General features: G+C 51.7%; 1 protein-coding gene and 1 long non-coding RNA gene across 6 annotated transcripts in view; one reads left to right on the plus strand and one right to left on the minus strand.

Annotated features, from left to right (window-relative positions):
- The window catches only part of LOC105469759 (oxysterol binding protein like 5), a 79,886-nt gene that overhangs the window by 21,982 nt on the left and 32,291 nt on the right, over nucleotides 1-25,613 (minus strand). For all 5 annotated transcript variants that reach the window (XM_011721264.2, XM_011721261.2, XM_071074091.1 and 2 more), the window contains exons 2-7: nucleotides 21,116-21,272; nucleotides 18,614-18,696; nucleotides 14,151-14,231; nucleotides 13,815-13,916; nucleotides 12,249-12,452; nucleotides 11,348-11,432 (exon numbers count right to left, since the gene is read on the minus strand). In XM_011721264.2, coding sequence (XP_011719566.2) covers nucleotides 11,348-11,432; nucleotides 12,249-12,452; nucleotides 13,815-13,916; nucleotides 14,151-14,231; nucleotides 18,614-18,696; nucleotides 21,116-21,251 — 691 coding nt within the window. In that variant the 5' untranslated portion in view covers nucleotides 21,252-21,272. The remainder of the gene's footprint in view (nucleotides 1-11,347; nucleotides 11,433-12,248; nucleotides 12,453-13,814; nucleotides 13,917-14,150; nucleotides 14,232-18,613; nucleotides 18,697-21,115; nucleotides 21,273-25,613) is intronic.
- LOC105469757 (uncharacterized) lies at nucleotides 2,885-10,355 on the plus strand. Its single transcript, XR_003015363.2, has 4 exons — nucleotides 2,885-3,051; nucleotides 7,015-7,111; nucleotides 8,942-9,089; nucleotides 9,480-10,355. It is a non-coding gene; the product is annotated as an uncharacterized lncRNA (long non-coding RNA).

Raw genomic sequence — 25,613 nt, forward strand, 5'->3', positions numbered from 1 at the left:
CCAGGGTAGGAGCCAGCCTCCTACAGGTTTCTGCAGGTGGAGTCAGGGAGGAGGGTCCTCCCTCACTGGGAAGCACTGGTGGGGGTCCCACCTGGAGTCCAGGGAGGAGGGTGGGGAAGTCTGAGGAGGGGTTTGCACACCAGGGAGGAGCCCTGCTGGAGGCCACCCAGAGGCTCTGTGGGTAGTGGCGGAGCAGAGGCCGGTCGACAGCTGGGCACCTCCAAGCCCTGCTCTGGGCCCTGTGCCCTGCTGTCTTCCTAAGCAGGGTGACAGCACCACCCGAGGGTCCTCCTGTGGGGCATGTGTCCATCTGGGTGACACCGGTGTCCCGGTGTGATTACTAACAGCGGCCCTTGCACTCAGAAGAGCATCTTGTGGTGGCCTATGACAGGTCACACTATTAATACGTTTTTTTTTTTTTGTTTGTTTGTTTTTTTGAGATGGGGTTTCACTCTTGTTGTCCAGGTTGGAGTACAATGGCACGATCTCAGCTCACCGCAACCTCTGCTTCCTGGGTTCAAGCAATTCTCCTGACTCAGCCTCCTGAGTAGCTGGGATTACAGGGGTGCGCCACCACACCCAGCTAATTTTGTATTTTTAGTAGAGATGGGGTTTCTCCATGTTGGTCAGGCTGGTCTCAAACTCCAGACCTCAGGTGATCTGCCTGCCTCGGCCTCCCAAAGTGCTGGGATTACAGGCGTGAGCCACCGCGCCGGGTCAATAAGTGTGTTTTTTGTTTTTGTTGTGGTTTTGAGATGGGGTCTCGCTCTGTCACCCAGGCTGGAGTGTAGTGGGGTGATCTCAGCTCGCTGCAAACTCTGGCTCCAGGGTTCAAGTGATTCTCCTGCCTCAGTCTCCCAAGTATCTGGGATTACAGGTGCCTGCCTGTAATTTTTTTTTGTTTTTAGTAGAGATGGGGTTTCACCATGTTGGCCAGGCTGGTCTCAACCTCCGGGCCTCAAGTGACCTGCCCACCTCGGCCTCCCAAAGTGCTGGGATTACAGGCGTGAGTCACCGTGCCTGGGCTATTAATTAGTGTTATTCAAAGAAGGCTTCTGGGGTCACATCAGGTGGAAGATGGGGCTGAAGAGCATTGAAGGCGGTTCTGTGCCTCTCTGAGCCTCTGCCTTTTGGAGCTCCTGGAGACAGTGAGTTTCTCTCCCTCACTTTCAGATCCACGAAATCCTGCTCTTGTGGAGCATCCCAGGGTCCAGGGTAGGGAGGGACCTGCCTAGACAGTGGCTCCTGGGTCTCTAGAGCTGCCCTTCTCATTGGGTTGGAGGGATATCTGGGATCCTGCTGGTTCCATTGCAGGCTTGGTTGGTGCCAGAGTGGTCAAGCCTGGGCTGAACACTAGGGTTGGGGGAGGGATGGCAGTGGCTGGTGGTGGGGAGCTGGAGGGGTCACAACTGCCGAGTTGGCCCCAGGGCCTGAACATCTGTGCTTTGTAGCTGCCACAAAGGACTAGACATCCTGAATATTACGCATCCTTTGGAGCTCATTCCGAGACCTCTTCCTCTTCTTCCTGGAAGCCCACCCTGATACCCACAGGGGCTGGGGACATCCCTCCTCCCAGATGGTGGCCCCCACCCTATCAGGGGCTCAGCACATGCCTCAGCCCAACCTGCCTTATCAGATGGTTGGTTATCTACCTCACCCAGGAGCACAGAGGCTGTGGGCTACCCTGTCCATCCCAGGGCCTGCATGGGACCTGGCACAGAGTCGGGGACTCAGGATGGCCCAGGAGGAAGCACGGATCTGGCACCTGACCACCAGGGGTGATGTGGCACCAAGACTCCAACCTGACAGGCACCAGAGCCCCGTGGTCAAGGCCAGGCTGCTTTAGGTCTGCACCACTGGTGGGATGGGAGCCCCTCACCCTGCTGCTCTGGGAGGCACCAGCTGGGGTTAGAGGGGGTGGAGCAACCACATTTACCCAGAGCAGCCACTGGAGGGTGCGGTGGGGCAAGGCCCCAACCTCAGGTTAGAGGGAGGCACCACCAAGAGGGAATCCCTCCAGGTGCAGGATCACCACAGTCACAGCTGCCTGAGCGGCCACTCAGGGCACACCAACAGCGTGCAATGCACTTGGCAGTCAGGGAAATTCACATTCATGTCCAGGCTCTAGCACTTTCTTGCTGGCAGTTTGCCGGTGCCTCAGTTTCCTGATCTGTCTAATGTGGATGATAACAGTAGAACCTGTTGGTTCAAAGGTGCCTGGTGTGAAAGAAAAATCTTGGGCCCCTCAAATCCCTAAGCTAAAGGGAAAAACTCAAGCTGGGAACTGCTTAGGGCCAACTTGCCTCCCATTCTATTCGAAGTCACCCCTCTGTTCACTTAGATAAATGCATATCTGATTGTCTCCTTTGGAGAAGCTCATCAGAAACTCAAAGAAATGCAATCATCTCTCTCTTATCTACCTATGACCTGGGAGCCCCCTCCCTGCTTGAAGTTGTCCTGCCTTTCCAGACCAAAACCAATGTTCATCTTACATATGTTGGTTAATGTCTCATGTCTCCCTAAAACCAAACTGTGCTCTGACTACCGTGGGCACGTCATCAGGATCTCCTGAGGCTGTGTCATTGGTGGGCGTCCTCAACCTTGGCAAAATAAACTTTCTAAATTAACCGAGACCTGTCTCAGATTTTCGGGGTTCACGTTTTGGTATCCACTGAGGGATTCTGAGTGGAGACGCCCCTGACTTTTCACAAGTCTCCTATTGGTGCTTGGTACTAGCTTAAGCTAACTTTATGGCTCAAACCAGTAAGACAATTTGCTGAGTCCCGGAAGCACCCACCCCAGAGAATCCCTGATCTCTCAAAATGTGGCCGAGATCCAAAGTTTACTTTGCTGTACAACTTCTCTTTTTGGAGTTTTACTTGCTTCCAACACAACGAAGGCAAGTTTTTCCTGCTTCTATGACGACGGAAGGCGGGTAACTCCTTTATGGAATTTGAGCTCGCTTCCAATAGGGAAGATGAGATTTGTTTGTTTTGTTTTCCTGCTTCTAGGACAGTGGAGAGCAGTTTTCAGCCTGAGACCCATCCCTAGGTAAGTAACTGAATTGTGGTTTGTCTTGGCTAAAGTTAAGATTAACAACCAGCTGGTCTTAACTTCTCCTCACTATTAGAGCGCTCAGTAATCACAGAAGTTGTGCGATGGTTTGTTTCGCTTAACTGTTTTTTTGTTGTTGATTGTTTCTGTTTTTGTTGTTTTGGTCTTTTTCCCATTGAACTCTATCTGGCTTGATCAAATCCCAAGGAAGTTCCAAATTATGGGGAACAAGGCCTCTGAAGTGGCTAAATTACCCTCCCCGCCACACACACAATGGTGGTGTGATGGGGGGAGAAAAATGGCCAGCAAAAGGAAAAAAAAAAGAGGAAAGATTTTGATTTTTGACTACTAAGGGGCTTTATTGATATAATAATGCCACATTTTCACTAGCCAGGCCAAACTGAAAGAGTAATGACTGTACTTCTGTGTCCTCATTAAAATTGGTCCGTTGAAATATGGAATGAGATTTAAAAAGATTTTTTTAAAGAAGCTCAATGGTTAAAAGTCAGTTTAATGAAAAGCTAACATCCAAGATGTGTGTGTGTGCATATGTGTGTGTTTGTGTGCAGGTGTGTGTGTGCGTGTGTGTGTGTGTGCATTTGTGTGTGTTTGTATTTAAGAGACCTTCATGTTTTTGTTTTTGTTTTTCTCCTAGGACCTTGTCTTTTTTTGGGCAAAAGGTTTTTTTCTTTTCAGTTGACTGAATTCTGTTTTCTTGATTTACTTCTGCTGTCTCTCCTTTCTCTTGCACCCTCTGCTGCGTGGGGGACCTAAAATAGTTTACAGTAGCCTGGGGTTCCTTAAAGAAAATGGAGAAGGCGCCAGACTCCCTCTGGGGGAGAAACTTGCTTTTTCTTATGAAACCCCAAGAATGTAAACAGACAAGTTTGTCTCAGCTCTTAAACTGCTTACTTTTGTATTGTGTAAACTGTTTTGTGTTTTCTTTTTGACTAAAATAGTTATTGCAACAGAGGCTACTCTTGGGTTTTTAAGGAAGATGTGGTTTAGACACTTAGAAATGTCTTTGTTTAAAAACTTTTTTTTAAGTGCACTATAAAAGCATTACGTAGTCTAACCTCATAATAATTCTCCCTTTTTGGAGACCCAGGATTCAGTGTGGGCTCTTCCCAGAGCTCAGAGATCCAGTTAAATGATAGGTAGTCCCTACTAAATAAAACTGGTCTCCTAATGCAATACTATGATAGACTTCTATAATTTTGTTTGATTTGGCATCCATCTTTAGTCTCCCTCTAGCACCACCAGACTTCTTCTCTCTGTACCTTATGATGCAAATTTTGCTATTTGACTTTCACCTGAGTTGTTTCCTTTAATATGCAAATTAAGACTATTTAGCTGACAATTGCCTAGGGTTGTGAAACAGGTTCTCAAGAATCTGAAAGTCTAAGATAGGAAAAAAAAGTTTTTATAAACCTATAAAATGTATTTCTATTGGCATGCCTAATATGTCTATGTATTTCTGCGTTGTGTACACAATGTTTCACTACTGAAAATATATAAAAGGGCTCTAATTGGCTTAAGAAAATAAACGCACTTGAATCAATTACTTGATCAAGAAAAAAGAAAAGATGAGTCCAGTGCTTTTTCAAGTTTATGTAACTTAAGTAAAATCTTTAATGAATAAGCTAGCTTTAAAATTATTGGTAAAGTAATATTAGAAATGTCTTAAGAATTGCCAGCATACATTTTTGTTTGCATTTATTAATCAAGCAATTTCATACTTATCCCTGCCAAACACCATAGGTGTCAAAATTTGGCATAAGAGTTATGAAACTGGCCGGGCGCGGTGGCTCACGCTTGTAATCCCAGCACTTTGGGAGGCCGAGGCAGGCGGATCACGAGGTCAGGAGATCGAGACCATCCTGGCTAACACGGTGAAACCCCGTCTCTACCGAAAACACAAAAAATTTGCCGGGCGTGGTGGCGGCACCTGTAGTCCCAGCTACTTGGGAGGCTGAGGCAGGGGAATGCCGTGAACCCGGGAGGCGGAGCTTGCAGTGAGTGGAGATGGCGCCACTGCACTCCAGCCAGGGCGACAGAGCGAGACTCCGTCTCAAAAAAAAAAAAAAAAAAAAAAAAAAAAGAGTTATGAAACTACAAACCCAGCCCAAGAGAGAATGATCTTTGCTTGTGTAATCTTTAATAAATAAGACATTGATGGCTGGGCACGGTGGCTCATGCCTGTAACCTCAGCACTTTGGGAGGCTGAGGTGGGTGGATCACAAAGTCAGGAGTTCAAGACCAGCCTGGCCATATAGTGAAACCCCGTCTCTACTAAAAATACAAAAATCAGCCAGGCATGGTGGCAGGCACCTGTAATCCCAGCTACTCACGAGGCTGAGGCAGGAGAATCGCTTGACCTGGGAGGCAGAGGTAACAGTGAGCTGAGATTGCGCCACTGCACTCTGGCCTGGGAGACAGAGCAAGACTCTGTCTCAAAAACAAACAAACAAACAAACATTGATATTGGTTTAATAAAAATAGCTACATCTTAAATTTAGTAAGATTACCATACCTTCTAATCTGGTGGCTTTAGGTAGTCTAGTCCACAGGCAGTAAGGTTTATTTTGAGAAAGACTGTTATAGTCTTTGTTTCAGCTAAACTATAAACTAAGTTCCTCCCAAAGTTAGTTCAACCAATGCCCAGGAATGAACAAGGACAGCTTGGAGGTTAGAAGCAAGATGGAGTCAGTTAGGTCAAATCTCTTTCACTGTCTCAGTTATAATTTTGCAATGGTGGTTCCATACTTTAAATAATGACAATTGCAGTTTTTATAAATAATCTAGGTAAATGATTAAAATAATTAAGTGAATGTAGTAAGACAAATACTTGCAGACAAACTCATCATAATTTAGAATTTAAAGTTAGATTAAATAATAGATAATTCACTATTTGGATATTTTCCAATAAAAATATATTTGTAGGAAAACATACTTTCTAAGAAAAAGTGTGTCCTTTTTAAAAAGATGAACAATTTTTGCCTAATTCAAAGCTTATTTAAAGGTCATGTATAAAACAAGGTAAAAGGAACCAGGAAATAAAATAGTAAAAGAGATGTAAAGAAAGTTACAAAGAAGTTTTTTTGGTGGGGGGTAAGAAAGTTTAAAGAGAAATAATTTCATATGAGAAAGAATCTTGTATGGTAAATTTAGTCCTAGAGTAAAATGACTGGTTGTTTAAGAAAGAGGGATGTTCAGGACAAACAAGAAAGTCCAAGTATGTCATGAATGATCTATGTAAGTCACAATAAGAGGATCTATTAAAAAAACAAAGCCTTTTATACGATCAAGTTGTCTATGACTAAAGGGAAATTATAATGGTCTTTCTAGATACTGGGTTTGATGTAAAAAAACAGTTACAGACTAAATAATTGGTTAGAACAATGACATTTTCTTAAGGGGTTGATTTACTCTGAATCAATTACAAGAGATTTTAATTTTTAAATTTTAATCCAAAGTTCAACTTTTATTGCATCTTGCCAGTTTCAGTTTTCTCTTCCCTTTTAAAAGGTACAAAATAGTAACACTTCCCTTCAACTCATTTTCAGCTCATATAAGTTTTGTTTTCCTCCTCAGGTTCTGTTTTTTTGTGTGTATGTGGCCTGATGCTAACAATGTTTTCTTAAAGAAAATGTTTTTTTCTAACATAATATTCTATACACTGTAGAAGGTATTTTCTTCTGCCTTTTGGTAAGTGGCCTAACAGATTTTATGTTTTATCAAAATAATTCCTATGCCATTATTATTAAGTTTGGTTTGCTTAGGAAAAACTGAGATTAAAAAATTTGTTTTAATCAAGGTTATTACATCCTTGTATCTTCTTGTATGTGCTTTTAAAATCCTTGTGACATCAAGTTACAGGGATTTGACTCGTGGGTATAAAAAGAACACCAAGTCCTCCTAAATTTTAAACACTGACAGCAATTAAATCTTCATCTTCAGGCCTGGTAGAAGATGCCAATCAAAATAAACCACATTCCTGAGACACGGAAATTAAAACTCTTCAACTCCTCAAGGCCCAGAGACTATCCCAGAAGAGGTAGGCATGTGAGACTGTAAGAGCTGACTTTGAGAGATAAAATAAGTTCAGTTTCTCAGCCAGGTGCGGTGGCTCACGCCTGTAATCTGTGGATGGCATGAACCCAGGAGGTGGAGCTTGCAGTGAGCCGAGATTGTGCCACTGCACTCCAGCCTGGGTGACAGAGCGAGACTCCATCTCAAAAAAAAAAATAGTAAGTTCAGTTTCTCTATAAATTAATCATTAATGTCAAAGACACACTGATGCAAGACTGGCATATGGGCCCCTGTGTCAGATAAACAAGGTTTTCATGAAACAATAACTGACTCCTTAATAAAGGTTATAAAGGCTTATGGAAGTTATATCTTATGATCAAGATGAAAGTTTTATAGACTGTAATTTTGGAAAATAATTTAATTGGCTTCATGATGTTATTAGGGCTTATTGTTTGGAAAACTAAGTCTCCTGTCTCAAAGAATGAAGGTTTTTGCCTTTCTAAAAAAATCCTTGAGTTATCACTTTGTTCAAATGAATGATTTTACAATGACTTGTAATCCTATTTTGTAATATCAAGTGTTTTAAACCTTTAATATTTGACAAACTTTCCAAAATCAAATTATAAATTATATCTTTTTCTAACCTAATCCTTTAAGATATTATTAATAGGTTCCCTAAAGTCCAAAAAGGACATGTTTGGCTTTTATTTGGTATAAAAATTATACACGAAGCATTGTCAAATATAAAATGGTGTTTGGTTTTCTTTGGGCTGTATTTGTATAAATATGTTATTGGTATGTGTTCCAAAATTATGGGAAACTCCTATAATTCTGATATGACCTAATGTACGTTATCAGTAATAATTATAATTGTTATGTTAAATTACTTTGTGCCACAGAGGTAACAAATTTCCTTGTCAATTATGTCTTTGACTATGGCTGCCCTAAAACTTTTTGTCATCCACAGACAATCGTTGTCTTGTTTTGGTCCTCTTTAGAAGGGGGTTTTATAATGGTTTTATAATCAGCTATAAAACTTCAGCCAACATAGTGAAAGCCCATCTCTACTAAAAATACAAAAATTAAATGGGCATTATGGCGGATGCCTGTAACCCCAGCTACTCGGGAGGCTGAGGCAAGAGAATCGCTTGAACCCGGGAGGAGGTTGCAGTGAGCCAAGATGGCGCCACTGTACTCCAGCCTGGGGAACAGAGCGAGACTTCATCACGACAACAACAACAACAACAACAACAAAGAAGTATGAAGTAATCTTTTTGACTTTTTGCTTAAAATATTGCTGATCCTTTGTTTTGTTTTTCAGAGTCAAGAAAACTTTAAGCTATTTATGGCTTTTAACAATTGAGTAAAGTATACTCCTATGAACAAAATTTGGAGCATATTTGTTTCTCTCTACCTGATTTTTACAGAATTTGGAAACTATCTGAGTATTCGTAACTTATGACAATGTAATTATTTGCATAAGTGCAATAAGAATCTGTTTTCGGCCGGGCGCGGTGGCTCAAGCCTGTAATCCCAGCACTTTGGGAGGCCGAGACGGGCGGATCACGAGGTTAGGAGATCGAGAGACCATCCTGGCTAACACGGTGAAACCCCGTCTCTACTAAAAAATACAAAAAAAAAAAACTAGCCGGGCGAGGTGGCGGGCGCCTGTAGTCCCAGCTACTCGGGAGGCTGAGGCAGGAGAATGGCGTAAACCCGGGAGGCGGAGCTTGCAGTGAGCTGAGATCCGGCCACTGCACTCCAGCCTGGGTGACAGAGCAAGACTCCGTCTCAAAAAAAAAAAAAAAAAAAAAAAAAAAAAAAAAAAAAAAGAATCTGTTTTCATTTGTAACAGGACACAATTGGAGAAATGGGTTATTTTACCAAGGCTTTGCTTGGAATGATGTGCTTTCCTTTAAGGACTCAAACTTGACTTATGGAACCAATGAAAGCCCCTTGGAAAAACTGGCCTCTTACCTCGTCCACACAGTCCCTGACCTGTGGTAAGTAAAGAATGTCACTTTCTGACAGGCCCAGGAGCTCCAAATTTATCTTGGAACCTCAAGAAGATGATAATTCACCCAACTTATAGGCATTTCATGGCACAAATCCATGACTGGGCTCAGTTTTTTAAAAATCTTATCTGAGATTTCTTCTATGGAACAAAGTTCTATCAAAGACAATTTAAAAGCCTATGGAAAAAATAATTACTCTTGCTGCAATGTATAGAAATAATTAGTCCAAGTATAATAAAGCAAACCAGTCCTACCATGATTCGTCCTTAGTTAAAATGGGAAACTGGAGAGAAAAAAATGTGTTTCAAAATCTATAGTACAGCTGTTGTTAGATTCTAGTCTTCCCTAATGTTTTTCAATTTTTGTTATTTTCTACAGTTTGGACGAAATTCTAACTTTTCTTGGCTACGAGTCTTCAAAATAATGTTTTCAAATTTTTTCCTTCTTTTTTTTCCCCATTTTTCCTAATTTGGAGTCACTGAAGACTAAGTTGTGCTTTCTTAAAGCCCTGCAAACTGAAGCTAGGCAACTTAAACTTCAGAAGAAAATAACAGCAACCTATTACATACATAAGCCACTTTCATACCTGCCTCCTGATGTATGGACTTCAGAGTAATGTGGCCTATACCAATTTCCCAGGATTGTTCTTTTGTTTGTTGTTGCTTTTCTCCCTTCCTCCCCCTATTTTCTCTTCATAGGACGCAAGACTTCACAACCTTCTAAAAATGAGCTTTCCTAATAACTTGGGACCTACGTGTGTAGGAATAAACCATCCTAGCCATGAGAGATCAGGTGGAACCTGAGACCAGAGACTCGTTTTCTTCTAAAATGCTTTCTCCAAAAGATTTTTAAAAAGAAAAAGGGGGGAAATGTGAAATGAAAATATCTTGGGCTCCCAAAATCACGAAGCTAAAGGGAAAAGTCAAACTGGGCACTGCTTGGGGCCAACCTGCCTCCCATTCTACTCAGTCACCCCTCTGCTCACTGAGATAAATGCATATCTGATGGCCTCCTTTGGAGAAGCTCATCAGAAGCTCAAAGGAATGCAACCATTTGTCTCTAATCTACCTATGACCTGGAAGCCCCCTCCCTGCTTTGATTGTCCTGCCTTTCCAGACCGAACCAATGTTCATCTTGCATGTGCCGACTGATGTCTCATGTCTCCCTAAAATGTATAAAACCAAACTGTGCTCTGACCACCTTGGGCACATCGTCAGGACTTCCTGAGGCTGTGTCACAGGCGTGGCCTCAACCTTGGCAAAATAAACTTTTTTTTTTTTTTTTTGAGATGGAATCTCCCTCTGTTGCCCAGGCTGGAGTGCAGTGGCCTGATCTTGGCTCACTGCAACCTCCACCTCCCGGGTTCAAGCAATTCTCCTGCCTCAGCCTCCCGAGTAGTTGGGATCACAGGCACCCACCACCATGCCCAGCTAATTTTGTATTTTTAATAGAGACAGGGTTTCGCCATGTTGATCAGGCTGATCAAACTCCTGACCTCAGGTGATCCACCTGCCTCGGCCTCCCAAAGTGCTGGGATTACAGGTGTGAGCCACTGCACCCAGCCTGGCAAAATAAACTTTCTAAATTATCTGAGACCTGTCTCAGATGTTTGGGGTTCACACTGGCATGTGGTTGCAGCTCAATAATTGTTATATGAGTGCTTTTATAATGTCACTGGGTTCTCACACCATTGAGGTGACAGGTGTTTTTATTTATTTATTTATTTTAAGATGGACTTGCATTCTTGTTGCCCAGGCTGGAGTGCAATGGCATGATCTTGGATCGCTGCAACTTCCACCTCCCGGGTTCAAGCAATTCTCCTGTCTCAGCCTCCTGAGTAGCTGGGATTACAGTCGTCTGCCACCACGCCTGGCTAAGTTTTGTATTTTTCAGTAGAGTTGGGGTTTCACCATGTTGGCCAGGCTGGTCCTGAACTCCTGACCTCAAGTGATCTACCCGCCTCGGCCTCCCAAAGTGCTGGGATTACAGGTGTGAGCCACCATGCCTGGCCTTTGACAGGTGGTATTTTAATGTCACGTTTTACTCATGGGGAACTGAGGCTAGGAATGGGGGCTCTGCGAGTGCAGGCCTAGCTCTGAGCCAGACTCATCCTGGCCAGACTTCAGGCTGCCCCCAGGCAGTGGAAGGGACTGAACTGGGGCCACCTGTACCTGGGCTACAACCTCAAAAGGGGGCCCACTTCAGGTGGGGGCACTGGAGAGAGGCGCAAGCTGTCAGGCACTTACCATCTGACTCGGAGGCGGCCCTGAAGATCAGGTAGCTGCTGGGCAGGGGCTGTGTGATGGAGCCCACGCTCTCGCCTTTGGGGCCCTGGAGAGAGAGGATCTGGGTGTCACCCAAGGCAACACCCAGGGCCAGCTACACAGACAGGTCAGGCAGAACCATGCGGACCCACACCCGGGACCACCTGGATACCCCCAGGGCCACAGGGCTACCAGGTGGGGCCAGGCACCTGGCCAGGTAGACACTTGGCTGCCGAGAGGCGGGTAGGTGAGGGAGCTCTGTCCCTTTTCTTAGCCGGCAGCTCTGCCCTCAGCTTTCCAGCTCTGAGCCTCCCAACTCGGGGTGGCCAGAATCAGCAAATGCACATCCAGGATGCCCAGTGATGTCTGAATCCCAGAAAAACCATGAGTAGCTTTTTGGTCTAAGTATTTCCCATGCACGACTGGGGTCAGACTCGTATGAAAGAACCCTGATGTTTCGCTGAAATCCAAATGTAACCAGGTGTTCTGGGTTTCTCTGGTTTCCTACCCATTAGACCTGGCAGGGCAGCCCCGGGTTAGGAGGGGTGAGGGCCAGGAGCTGTTCCTCAGCCACCCCTGGGGAGTGGCTACTATTCTCCCTCCTGGACAGCAGCTGGGTGAGGGGCTGGGGTGACCTTGCTGCCAGCCGGCCACCTCCTTGCAGCCTACTGTTTGCTTCTTGGAGGACCAGTGACCACATCTGATCATCATCCCCCGCCACCCCGCCCCCCCCACCGCATGTGGGGCTCAGAGAAGGTGAGAGACCTGCCCAACGCCCCCAGGGGGCCATTTAGCTGGCTGGCTCCACCCTCCGCCGAGGCCCCAGGAATGAGCCCCTTGGCCCTCCGGGGCCTCTATCTTCAACCCCGTCCCTCTGCAGCACCTTCACGGCCCAGACGGACTGATCCAGCGGGTGGAAGAGCTTGAAGCAGAAGCCGTCCTTCTTGGAGGGCCGCTCGATGAGCTCACAGCAGTGCAGCAGCACCGTGCCCACCCACTGGCCCACCTTGGGCGTCTTGTAGATGAGCAGTACCCCCGGCTTCAGCACACACCACAGCTTGGTCCAGCTCTTCAGGGTGCCACGGATCTGCAGGGAGGGTGCCGGCGTCAATGCCCACCCTCCGGGGCCACCACCCCGGGGGGCATCTTGAGGGCTTGGCAGGGAGCCGGGCACAGACCAGAGTGGGCTGCTGAGGGGCACTTCTCTTCCCTCACTCCCCCACACCAGCTCAGAACTCACCCTTTCCTCACCCCCACTCCCTGGGGTGGTGTCCTGTGTCTGTCGCATGCCCGAGCAGGGGCCAGGCCACAGTGAGCAGGGCCCCAGGACTCAGAGTGGAACTCGGGGCAGGGTCCTCATTTAGTTTTTAAAAGGAGCCCATGTGTTATGGTGAATGCAAAGAAATATGTGGCAGCAAGGACAAATTTACTTGTGAAGGTCATGTTCAAGGTCAAGGCCCTTAGGGAGGAACCAGCAATGAGTGGCGTGACTATTGTAACTGGCAGCTTTGTAAACTCTTTTTTTTTTTTTTTTTGAGACAGTCTCTGTTGCCCAGGCCAGAGTGCAGTGGCACAATCTCGGCTCACTGCAACCTCCGCTTCCCAGGTTCAAGCGATTCTCCTGCCTCAGTCACCCGAGTAGCTGGGATTACAGGCACCCACCACCATGCCGGGCTAATTTTTGTATTTTTAGTAGAGATGGGGTTTCACCATTTTAGACAGGCCGGTCTCAAACTCCTGACCTTAGGTGATCCACCCACCTTGGCCTCCCAAAGTGTTGGGATTACAGGCGGGAGCCACCGCGCCTGGCCTGGCAGCTCTGTAAATTCTGAAAGTAGTTGTCACTTCTTTTCTCATTCTGAATACTCACTTTTGCACCTAACTTTTGATTCATAATTTTGGTATGTGGGTAGAAGGAGCCCACATGGGCCAGGGCTCTGCAGACACCAGGGCCGGGCACACTTATCTGGTATGTGCTGCCCAGCAGCCTTCGAGTTGGGTAGTTTTACCTCCACTGTGCGCAAGGGGAAATGGAGGCTCAGAGGCTGAGTGAATGGCCATGGTCTCCGTGAGGTCTGAGCACAGGACACCCCGCCCTGATGTGGGGTCCTCTCCCGGAAGCTGCAGCAATGCCTCCCTCCCCAGTGCCCTCCACCCACTGACCAGGGCCTACTGTATTCAGAAATGGGGCCTTTGCAGACATAATCAGGTGAAGATGGGGCTACCCTGGAGTAAGGTGGTCCTAATTCCTACCACCGGTGTCCTTATAGAAAGGGGGAGACAGGTGGATAAGGAAAGGCCGCATGAGGATGGAGCAGAGGCTGCAGTGATGCGGCTGGATGCAGGGAAGTGAATTTCCATGGTTTCAGGCCACCCCACTGGTGGTCCTTTGCTATGGCAGCAGCATGCTGACCCGTGTCCTGGGTGGCCAGAGGCTGGTGTCACCTACCTTCAGGCTGTCGGCCATGATGACCACGCTGGGGTCTGTCAGAGCGCTGAGCAGCTGCCGTGTGGCACGCTTCTTCTCCTGCCGGTAGTTCTCCTTCTGCGCCTGGGCCCAGGGCACCCACGGTGGGTCATGGGAGAAGGCACCAAGCTGCCCCAGGTCCTCCCACCGTCCGGCCCAGTGGGGGGTCCAGGGGCAGGGGAGGAAGCAGGGGGCGTGGAGGCGACCAGGTGTGGTTTGTCCCCCTCCTTTTGACAGGTGGGGAGGGTGATTTCCCTGGCTCAAGTGGCCATCGGTCTGACAATGACACGGCTGCACCCTTCCCGGGCCTGGACTCACCTTGAGAGTCTCCTTCTTGGTGACCCTGGTGGTGGGGGACACACATTCCTTGTCTGACCCGTTGCACAGCCTGTACTCGGCCTACAAGAGAGAGGTGGGTATGGCGGACCGGGCACAGGGGCCGGCCCAGGGCTAGGAGCCCAGGTTGGCCTGATGCCAAGGATATGAGAGGCAGAGGTCAGAGAAGGGTGCTCTGCTCCCCTCCCACCTGGCACCCTCTGTCCCCCCGACCAGAACTTCCAGGGCTGCCATGGGGGATGGAAGAACAAGGGCGGCTGACAAGAGCCCCTCCATGGGCGCATGCCAGTGACCGGGGGAGACCCATCTTCCTCGGGGCACAAGCTGGGATGCGGCAGGGCGGTCAGGAAGGAGGGACATGTGGGGACATCAGGGTCCAGGGCTGACTTTCCATGGGTCTGACTGAGCCCTGAGGGACGGTCCTCTTTGAGGGGACACCTGGGAGGCCTCTGAGGAAGGCAGTCGGGGAGCCAGAGGGTGGAGTTTGCAGAAGGGGAGCTCGGCGGTAGCCACGAGATGGTGGTAACAAGCACTCAGGCTGGGTCTCTGGGGACCAGCCTTGCATCCACCGAAAAGAACAGCTTCCCTGCCTTGTCTTCCCTGCACGGTACCCAGCATGGCTGCTCCTTGGCCACTGCATGTGCCCAGCTCTGGGCAGGGCCAATGTGCTGGGGGGGTGTGTAGTGCAGGTGCCCACCCCATCTCTTGGGAGCCAAGGGCAGGCGTCACTGTCCAGGCCCGAACCCGAGTCCAACACGTGGCTGACTGCACGGGCCCAGGGCAGCAGTCCCAAGATCTTGGAGGCAGAAGGGGCCATGGTTCTTCTATAGATGGGGAACCTGAGGCCAGGTAGGGGGGTAGTTGGGACACAGAACCAGGTCTAAAGGCTGTAGGCTGGGGACAACAAGCTACGACCTAAATCCTGCCTGCTGCTTCCTTCCATGTGGTCTGCAAGCTAAGAACAGCTTCCACAGTTTTAATCAGTTGAAAAAAAAATCACAAGAATATTTTGTGAGATGTGAAAATTATATGAAATTCAAATGAGGAGTCCATAAATAAGGTTTTCTTGGCACACAGCCAGGCGATCTGGCACGCGTTGTCTGTGGCTGTTCTCACACTTGGATGGCTGCACCGAGAACCTGGAACGGAGCCTGCGCCATGGCGGGGCCTAAATGCTGTCTGGCCTTTTCCAGAGAAAGCGTGCCCGCCCTGCCCTGCTCTGGCTGGGCATCTGTGGGTGCTCAGCACTTTCCAGGGGAGCCTCCAGTGCAAGGAAAGCCTCCCTCAGGCCTCCTCGTGGCTGGAAGCCCAGGACGCTGGGGACTGCCCACCACCCCAATCATGATGGTGCTAAGTACAGAGCTAAAGCCTTGTCTGCTGGGGCACCAGGTCCTGTTCGGGTGCTGCCTGTATTCATCCCCTTCATTCTGCAGCCAAGCATGAGGTGGGGCCGGTTATGGTCCCTATTTTATTTGTGCCTGGGAAATCAAGGCACAGAGAAGTGAAGAGCTAGCAAGGGGCAGGGCATGGAACCATTCCAAGGACTGGCAGTCCTGGCAGCACTGGGAGCCAGGCTTGGCCTTAGGCACTGAGGTTAGAAAGTAAAGATGCCAGTGTCCTGCTCTTTCAGGGAGAGACAGACCAGCCACCAGCACGCAGAGGCGGGAGGAGCCAGGGGTCAGGTGAGTGCTGCGGTTCTGCAGTCCTGCGCGTGGATGTAAGCACATTAGGTCCCACAGCTCAGATCATCATCGTTACTATCAGCATTGTGCAGAGGAAGAGCCTACACACAGAGAGGTTCAGAAACCTGCCCAAGGTCACACAGCTAATAAGGAGCTGAGCTGGGACTGAACCCAGGCAGTGTCACTCCAGTGTAGCACTTTCTTAACCAAGTCAGAGCATTCAGGATCACAAGAAAAGGGCACAAGACGGGGCGCCCGGAGGGCTCTGACTTGGAAGCAGTCTTTGGGCTGATGATGAGTGATAAGGAGGAGGCAGATCTGAGTGAGGAGGCATGTGCCAGACCCTGGCCAGGTGACAGGTCTCCAGGGACCCAGGCTGGCAGAGAAGGTGTCCTAAGTTGCCCTCCTGGGAGTCCCCTGAGCTACAGTCTTGTTCACGGTGCCCTTAGTTACCTTGGCACATGCTGTTCCCAGCCTGGAATGCTTTTCCCTGTGGCTGGGTAGCCCCTGCTCCTTTCTTTCTCCCTGAGCTGCTTCCCCAGAAGTAGGACAGCTCATATCCCTGCTGGCACAGGTCCTGGTGACACATACCACCCTTGGCCCGCCCAGGGTCAATGGACTTTTGCAATACAGTCACACAGCCGTTTCTGTGGTGAACTGATGATTGTGTATGGCTCCTACCAGTGGACGGTTCTACCCTACTGCCCATTCACACTGGCAGCTGGGGGCTTAGCAAGCATCTCGAATGAATGGATGGATGATGGATGGATGGATGGATGGATGGATGGATGGATGGATGGATGCATGGATGCATGAACCTGCTGCCAATTCCCCTCTGCCCAGTCTCCCACTAGATGCAGCTGAATGGAGCTGTGTTTGTTTGAGGTAACAGGGGAAAATAGAGGCAAGACTGTGGGGCATGGGATGGAGCACTTGCAACCCCTGCTCCCCAAATGGGCAGGACCCTTGGGGTCTGGTCACTGCAGCCCCTGCAGCCCCAGCATTGCAGAGAGTGCCTGCCCACTCCTCCTTCCTGCAGACCAGGTGGGTACCCCATCCAGGCACGCCAGGTCCTCTGCTCACTCCTCAGTGCTACTGTGCATCAGCGCACGGTGCCACAAGGAGGCACCTGAGAGATGAGAAGTGCTGCTCAGAACCGTGAACTTCAGTCTGACCAGAACTTTGCAACCTATGAAAATTCCTTAAAAATATAATTTAGAGGCCAGGCGTGGTGGCTCACACCTGTAATCCCAGCACTTTGGGAGGCCGAGGCGGGCAGATCACAAGGTCAGGAGATCGAGACCATCCTGGCTAACACGGTGAAACCCCGTCTCTACTAAAAATACAAAAAACTAGCCGGGCGTGGTGGCGGGCGCCTGTAGTCCCAGCTACTCAGGAGGCTGAGGCAGGAGAATGGCGTGAACCTGGGAGGTGGAGCTTGCAGTGAGCCAAGATCGCGCCACCGCACTCCAGCCTGGGCGACAGAGCGAGACTCCGTCTCAAAAAAAAAAAAAAAAAATTAGCCGGGCGTGGTGCCGGGCGCCTGTCGTCCCAGCTACTCAGGAGGCTGAGGCAGGAGAATGGCGTGAACCCGGGAAGCAGAGCTTGCAGTGAGCTGAGATTGTGCCACTGCACTCCAGCCTGGGCAACAGAGTGAGACTCCATCTCAAAAAAAAAAAAAAAAAAAATATATATATATATATATATATATAATTTAGAACAACCTACAAAATGGGAGGAAGTAGTCGCAAACCATGTATCAGATAAGGACCTCGTATCCAGAGCGTGTAAAGAACTCTTGCAGCTCAGCAACGAAAAGGCAAACATCCCATTCCCAAAATGGACAAAGAACTGGAATAGACATTTCTCCAAACAGGACATACAAATGGCCAACACGTGCATGAAGATGTTCAATGTTACCAGTCATTAGAGATGCAAACTGAAGCTGAGATGCCACTTCATACCCACTAGGAGACCTATACAAATAATGCCAAAAAGAACAAATCACGCCTGTAATCCCAGCACTTTGGGAGGCTGAGGTGAGTGGATCATGAGGTCAGGAGATCGAGACCATCCTGGCTAATATGGTGAAACCTGTCTCTACTAAAAATACAAAAAATTGGCCGGGCGTTGTGGCGAGCCCCTGTAGCCCCAGCTACTCGGGAGGCTGAGGCAGGAGAATGGTGTGAACCTGGGAGGCGGAGCTTGAAATGAGCCAAGATCGCGCCACCGCACTCCAGCCTGGGTGACAGAGGGCGACTCCGCCTCAAAAAAAAAAAAAAGAAAAAAAGAAAAGAACAAATCAGAAAATAGCAAGTGTTGGTGAGGATGTGAGGAACTGGAGCCCTTGTGCACTGTGTGGGTGGCCATGTAAGATGGTGCAGCCGCTGGGAAAGGAGTTTGGCAGTTCCTCCCAAAGTTAAACCAGAGAATTTTGAGAATTCTATATTATCACGGAATTACCATGTGACCTAGCAATTCCACTCTAGGTTTATAGCCGAGAGAACTGAAAACTGATACTCAAATACACGTGCACACATGTTCACAGAAGCATTTTTCATGACAGCTATACGGTGAAAACAGCCCAAATATACATCAGCAGCCCTCCCGGAGCAGCACAGTCCGGGATTGCAAGCTGTTTCCCCGGAACAGGCCGGAACGGTAGGCTCAGCTGGACGCCCTGCTGTCCTTTTCCCCAGCCATTTCTTGCTGTCCCCAGGGCCAGGCTCTGGCTCATGGATCCCCCCATACCCAGGCTCTTACCGGTGGCACCTTCGTGGCAGAGCTTGGGGTCGGTGGCCCTTCATCCCTGGGCAGCGGCGGGCCGTTGGGCTCCATGTCCTTCCCTGCAAGAGAGCAGTGGGAGTGAGGACCCAGGCATGGTGGGCGGGCCGGGCTTCTCAGGCTGGTTGCCTGGTGTGCTGCAGGCGAGGGGTGGGTGTGGACGGCCTGGGAGGGGCAGGAAGCCAGCCGGAGGTGGTAGCAGGAACAGGACACTGCCTGAGAGGTGTAATAAACGCCAGCGAGCGTCACTGTGGGAGGGACCCAGGAGATCTGGCAGGGCCTCCAGGACCTACAGGGAGGAAGCTGGGACAGGAGCTGGTAGGAACCGGTGCCCTGGGCCTGCTGTGGTGTGCAATTGGCGTTCTGTTAAGGCCAGAGTCCCCAGTTTTCAGACAAAGAACGTGACATCCAGTCTCAAAGGCACACGGCAGGTTTGGGGCCCCTGGACTGTGCATCCCTCTGGCCGGGGCTCTTGCTGGGAGCTCTTGCTGGCAGGTGGTCAGTCCTGTCTGTCATCCCACCCTGGCAGGCTGGGTAAGGAGGGAGAGGCGAGGGAGGGAGACCTGAGGTGTCTGCGTTTGCTTCTGGGGGAAATGGCCTCCCCTTTCCTGGCTCTGTTTGCTTTAGCGCCAGTTTCCCAAGGTACGATTTATGGACAGGAGGAAGGAGGGCATGGCTGCAGGAGAGGCCTGAGGCCTGAGGCCTGCCCAGTAGGGCTACTTCCGCTGCTTTCTGTGGCTGGTGGGTGAGGGTTGACTGCCCCGGTCCCTGGCACTGAGACTCGGAGGGGCTGAGGGCTGCAGTGAGCCCCATCCTGCCTAGGCCACAGGCGACAGGCCAGCAATAGGCTGGGTGTACGGACAGACGCCACAGACCAGCTGGAAGGCCTGGGGTCTACAGCCGTCCTTCCCTGACAGCCCTGGGCAGGGACTGGGTGGGGACGAAGAACGGAAAAGCCAGAACAGTGACCTGAGGAAGTGGTTCTGTCCAAAGGTCCTGGACTGTGGCCACTCACAGTCACAGGACATCACTGCCCCTGGCTGGCGGTGGCTGCTCCCCCACCCGGGAGAGCCTCTGCTTCCCCATCTGCAGGGTGCCACGCGCCTGACCCGGAGTGCTGGAGGGAGGCCAGCAGCGGCGCTCTTTCCTCTGGTGCTTTCTCACAAGGTTCTGGGGCCTTGGCCTGTGGCCACTAGCAAACTACTTCCCATGTGGATGCTGCCTCCTGGCCGGGAGGACTCAAAGGCGGGGGCCCTAGGAGCATTCAAAGGGACAGGGTGCAGGTGCCCTGGGCAGGGGGAGGCCAGCACTGGTCCTTCTCCTCGCAGCCTGTCCACACCCACCCCACTCCCCTGGCCCGGGACCTGCTGCCTCTGTTCCTCGGAGAAGGCCCTTCCCAGCCCGTGTTCTGCACCACCTGGGCCAGTTGCTCTGCAGTCCGAGTCCCTCGGAAACTGACCAGCAGCTGGGACCGGGCCCTTCCTCCCCACCCCTGACTCTGCAAGTGCTTCTAAGGCTCCGGCCAGGGTGAACGTGACAGCAGAGAATAAAAGGTGTGGGATTTACCTCATCGGGTGTCGAGTGCCCCTGCCTGCCACAGGACCTTCAGCGAGGCCACCTCTACGCTGGGACTCGGTTTTTCCATCTATTGGATGGGACTTTGGCTGTGACCATCCACACGCCCCTCGAGCCTGGATGGTGGGTCTGCCCAATGCTCTCCCACTCCCCCCAGGGCAGAACAGATGACCATGGCCAGGCAGGGCTGGGGCTCCCACTTCCTCCGCCCCAAAGCAGACAGTGGGAGGAGCAAGGGTGGAGCTGGGGAGAGGCCCTCCAGGCAGGTGCCAGCCCCTACCTCCTACTCTCAGGGGAACAGGGGAGGAAGGGCTGGGTTTTCTGGGGGATAGCAGTCACAGCCCAAGGGGCAGGGGTTGTGAATAGTTAGGTGCCAGGGAGGGGCCTGGAGCGTGGCAGCATTGGTGGGCAGAGGTTCTGAGTCTGTGTGCTGGGTGCTTTATCCACAATTGCATGAAGGCAGACCTGGTTCCAACGGTTCCCTCCCAGAGCCCAGGACCCGTGTGTAGCTGGAAGTCGGTACTAATATTGTCCCGTTTTACAGATCAGTCAACTGAGGCCGAGAGAGGTCAAGTTGCCGGCCTGGGGTTACCCTGCCAGGACTGGGGCTCAGGCCACCTGTCCCTGGAGCCTGTTTTGGGATGACTGCACTACACAACTCCCAAAGCCTGGGCTGTGGGAGCCCCCTCCTCAACCAGATGGGCTTCACCTGGCCCCACAGGTCAAGCCAAGAAGCCGTATTACCTGGCCCTCTACCAAGCTATCAACCCTTTGATCATGAAACCTGCACAGTCCCCAGCATGGAGGCTGTGGACCTCGAGGGGCACGGAGGGGTTGGGCCGCCTGGGGTCACCCCACCGGGCCCAAGCTGGGGGCCAGGATGCCCTGCCCGCGGCCGGCACTGACCTGGGCTGAGTGGGTAGAGCTCATTGTCTCCGCCGAGGAGCAGGTTCCGGGTGAGCTTCCGGGGGTCGACTTTCTGAGGGGTGGAGGAAGGCGGACACAGGGAGAAGCGGCGCCGGAGGAAGGCCTCCTCCTTCATGCTGTGGGCACTCGGGGGCTTCTGGAAGGAAGGAAGGAGGGGCAGCAGGAGGTCACCGCCTGGGAAGGGGCTTCAGAGCCACGCGGTGGGGGTGCCCCTGGCTGAGAAGTCCCGGTCTCAGGGGACTTCCCAGGCAGGGTGAGGAAGGCCTGGGCCCTGGGAGCCTGGTCATGGGTGGTTGGCCAGGGCAGCCCAGCTCAGGAGAATGGCTTTGGCTGGTGCCAGCCCTTTCCAGGCCTGGCAGGAGGGCTGGATGGAGCCCTGGTCAGAGAGGCTCATCAGCACCCTCAGAAGACGTCCTTCTCAGAACCCCCACCCCAGGTTCTGTGAGACCCTGGCCGCAGCCAAGCAGACCCACCTGGGGACACAGGTTTTCCCTCCTGCATTTCCCTCCCACGTGACAGCGCTCTGTGGTGGGGAGGGGTCTAGAGCTTGTCTGCTCATGGAGAAGACGCAGCGGGGTGAGACCAGGTGGCCCCTGAGCACCAGGGAGTGGCTAGCATGGCACTGGGCAGTCCGGGAGCATGGCCTGCTGTCCACCTAAGGGTCCCAGGAGTGCCTCTGGTCAAGCCCGCCTGATGCTTGGGTACCCCAATGGTTTCAGTTGTACCCACATGCACCCCAGCAAGAGAGGGAGTTCTGGGCGCTCACAGCCAGGCACATCTGCGTCTACGCCCAGCCCAAGACGTTGCATTCCCAGTGGGAGCTTCCTCCCTGCTTCACAAAAGAGGGAGGCCCCACAGCTGGACCCTGACACCCACCTGCCTCACTCTCCCAGCCCCACCCACTGGCAGACCTGCCTTTCCCCTGTGGGTTCAGAAGCGGGTTTCTCGTCTCCTCCCCTGGAAGGAGGTTGGTTGTGGACAACAGGCGGTCCCCTCTACCCTGCTCCCCCACACCCCTACCCCTAGCAGTGCTGGGCCAAGCAGAGGATAACTGACTGCAGTCATGCCTTTGCAGGCACTTGAAGTTGACGGCGCCAAAACCACCGAGGTCTCAGCCCATTTTACAGATGAGAAAATCATGGCTCAGGGAATGGAAGACCCCACCCTGTAATCGTGACCGACCTGATAGGGGTTGGCAGAGTATCCTCTCCAGTTCCTAATCTTGTGTCCACTTCCTAAGGACGAGCTCCTTAAAAACTACTGGTCAATTTTCCTCCTTTCCCAATTTTCTGGGGCTGCTTCCTGCCAAGCCCGGGACAAAGGCCTCGATTTCTCTCATGGCCCTGGGCTTTGCTGGGCGGGGCCTCAGACACACAGAGCCTTTCCTGCTGTGCCTTCAGGAGTGGGCTGGGTGGTTCAGGGTGTCTGTGATCCTGGGGGCTTCTGTCCACCACCCCAAAGCCCCCTCTTTGCCCCCAGTCCCGAAGTCAGAGTTGGGAGGAGCTCCAAGGCTGCAGCCAGGCTGAGCCAGCCCCTCTCTCACCCGACACCTGGCTCGGCTCGTGACCTTGGCCATCTTACACACAAGGAAGCTGGTTTCAGAGAGGCTGGGGTTTTGGCCCAGGTCACAGAGCTAACAATCAGCAATGCTCGTCCTTGAGCCAGGTGCAACCGATCCTAAAACCTGGCCGCTGAGCGTCTGCCCCTCAGTGTCTCAGCTCGGCTCAGCGAACCTGCGAACCTGCCGCAGGGAAGTGGGCGGGTGAGAAGTCCTGCCCCTACTTGTCAATCACAACAAACATGTCCTACCTGCCCAGGTGCGGCTCAGGCTGGGAACCAGCAGCTGAGCGGAGGCCGGGCTTACTCACTCAGCCAGCTGAGATTTTCCGAGCACCCAGGCTGGGCTGGGCACCGGGCAGCCAATGTGTCAGCAGCGATTCTGCTCTCAGGACCCACAGAGAGCCCCGGGATGTCCCAGGCAGTGTGGTGACAGTGATGCCCAGGTAGGTCTCCCTCACTCGGAACCTCCTGAGGCAGGGAGAGGGGCTCACAACCTAGCCTCAGCTGCCCTGTCTGGCTGTCTGCTCCAGCTCCACCTGGGCCAAAGTGCAGAGGGCATAGGGATCTTGGTGCCTTTCTGCTCAGACACCCCACATGCCTTCTCCCAGCACCAGTGACAGCCAGTGGGACTTCTTAGTCTGTGAGCACCATCATCCACTCATCTACACACCACACTCTCCCACTCCCTTGTATCCCTCCATCTATACATACATACGTCTTCCCTTCCAGGCATCCATCCATCCATCCATCCATCCATCCATCCATCCATCCACCCACCCACCTATCCACCCACCCATTCACCCATCCACCTATCCACCCAGCCATTCATCCATCCACCTATCCACCCAGCCATCCATCCATCCATCCATCCATCCATCCATCCATCCATCCACCCACCCATTCACCCATCCACCTATCCACCCAGCCATTCATCCATCCACCTATCCACCCACCCATCCATCCATCCATCCATCCATCCATCCATCCATCCACCCACCTACCCACCCACCCACCTACCCACCCATCCACCCACCCATTCATCCATCCACCTATCCACCCATCCATCCATCCATCCATCCATCCATCCATCCATCCATCCATCCATCATCTACCGTCTTCCCATCTATCCATCCATCCATCCATCTGCCGTCCTCCCATCCATCCATCCATCCACCCATTCATATATCCATCCATCCACCCACTCATTCATTCATCCATCCATCCATCCACCCATCCTCCCAGGCATCCATCCATCCATTCATCCATCCACCCATCCATCCACCCACACATCCATCCACCCACTCATCCATTCATCCTCCCAGGCATCCATCCATCCATCCACCATCTTCCCATCCATCCATCCATCCATCCACCCATTCATCCATCCATCCGTCCATCCACCCACCCACTCATCCATCCATCCTCCCATCCATCCACCCACCAAACCCTCCATCCATCCATCCATCCATCCATCCATCCATCCATCCATCCCTCCATCCATCCATCCTCCCAGGCATCCATCCTTCCATCCATCCACCCACCCACATACCCTCCCTCCCTTTCAGGCATCCATCCATCCTCCTGTCCATCTGTCTGTCCATCCATCCATCCACCCACCCACCTGCCACCCCTTTCTCCCTCCACGAAGCTTTCCAGCCAGTCAGTTGACCAGCCTGATTCCGCCTTCCTTCCCATTTACCTCACACTCAGACACATCTGAGGTGGTATTCAAATAATGACTGAAACACTGATACGGAACACTCACCAATCCAGACGTACCAGCGACTATCACTTTGTGTGCCAACAACCCCAGACCAGTGTCCAGTGCCCTGCGCTCTGCAGACCACCTCTGACCCACTCAGACAGGGTGGGCAGCAGCTCGTATCACAAGGCATCCTGGTCTGTGGAGCCCTTCTGGAGTCCCCCATCCGTTGCCCTACAGCTGAGAGGTGCCGGCTGAGTGCCCCCATATGGTCACCTGATGGGGAGGTGTTTTGTTCATGTTAAAGGCCACATGTCCCCAGTGGCTCCACACGGCATTTAGAACAAATCCAGTCTCATCTCATCCCCCTGTTCCCCAAGCCCTCCCTGCCACCCCATTCCCCAGCCCACTCTGGCGCCCACTCTGCTCCAGCCACACTGGCCCCTTTATGCTCCCGTTCCTGCTGAATGTGCCCGCCCACCGTCTCCACACGGCCGGGTCCTCCTCAAATTCCACTCTCAGCTTCCATGTCACTTCCCAGAGGCTTGGCCACTCGGGGAGTCAATTCGGATTCTCCACGTAGCACTGGGAGTGCTTGGAGGGCTCCACATTGCACTTCTTTGTTCTTTGCACATTCTCTTCTCCCAACAGCTGCAGTGCAGGTGAGGGGTGGCAGGGTCTGATCGTGGCTCTGTCCCAGCAGACAGGGCAGGGATATGCGGCAGGTGCTTCCCGTGTTTGGATTCACACAGGCTGCCTGTCACGTGTCACACGGCTCCGGGGTGGAGACCCTGGGTGGTGTGTGGCAGGCCCTCCCCAGTGGAGGTGCCTGGGGCGCCCGTCTGCCTCCCCACTGTTCCTGACGTCTCCAGATCAGGGCAGAGTCCTCAGAGAGGTGAGCAGGGTTAGTTTCAGGGCTGATTTCCACTGGAACCCTAGTGAGGTTCCCATCCCCCGGCCACCTGCCACACCAGGCGTTGCCTAAGGAATAACGGACAGTTGGCATCTGCAGGGTGTGAGCTGCTGAGGCCCTCTCGGCGCTGGCAGGACTTTCATCCACGGCAGTGAAAGCTGAAGGCTGGGAGCCCCAGGGAGCACAGCCCCCCATGGGAACCCCCCGTGAGGGGAGGGAGAGAGGGAAAGGATGGGTGGACAAGGAAACAGACACGCTGGCTGAGGCAGCAGCAACCTGGGATCCCACTCAAGCTGGGAAAC

Source organism: Macaca nemestrina, chromosome 12, assembly GCF_043159975.1.
Source record: "Macaca nemestrina isolate mMacNem1 chromosome 12, mMacNem.hap1, whole genome shotgun sequence".
NCBI classification, from domain to species: domain Eukaryota; kingdom Metazoa; phylum Chordata; class Mammalia; order Primates; family Cercopithecidae; genus Macaca; species Macaca nemestrina.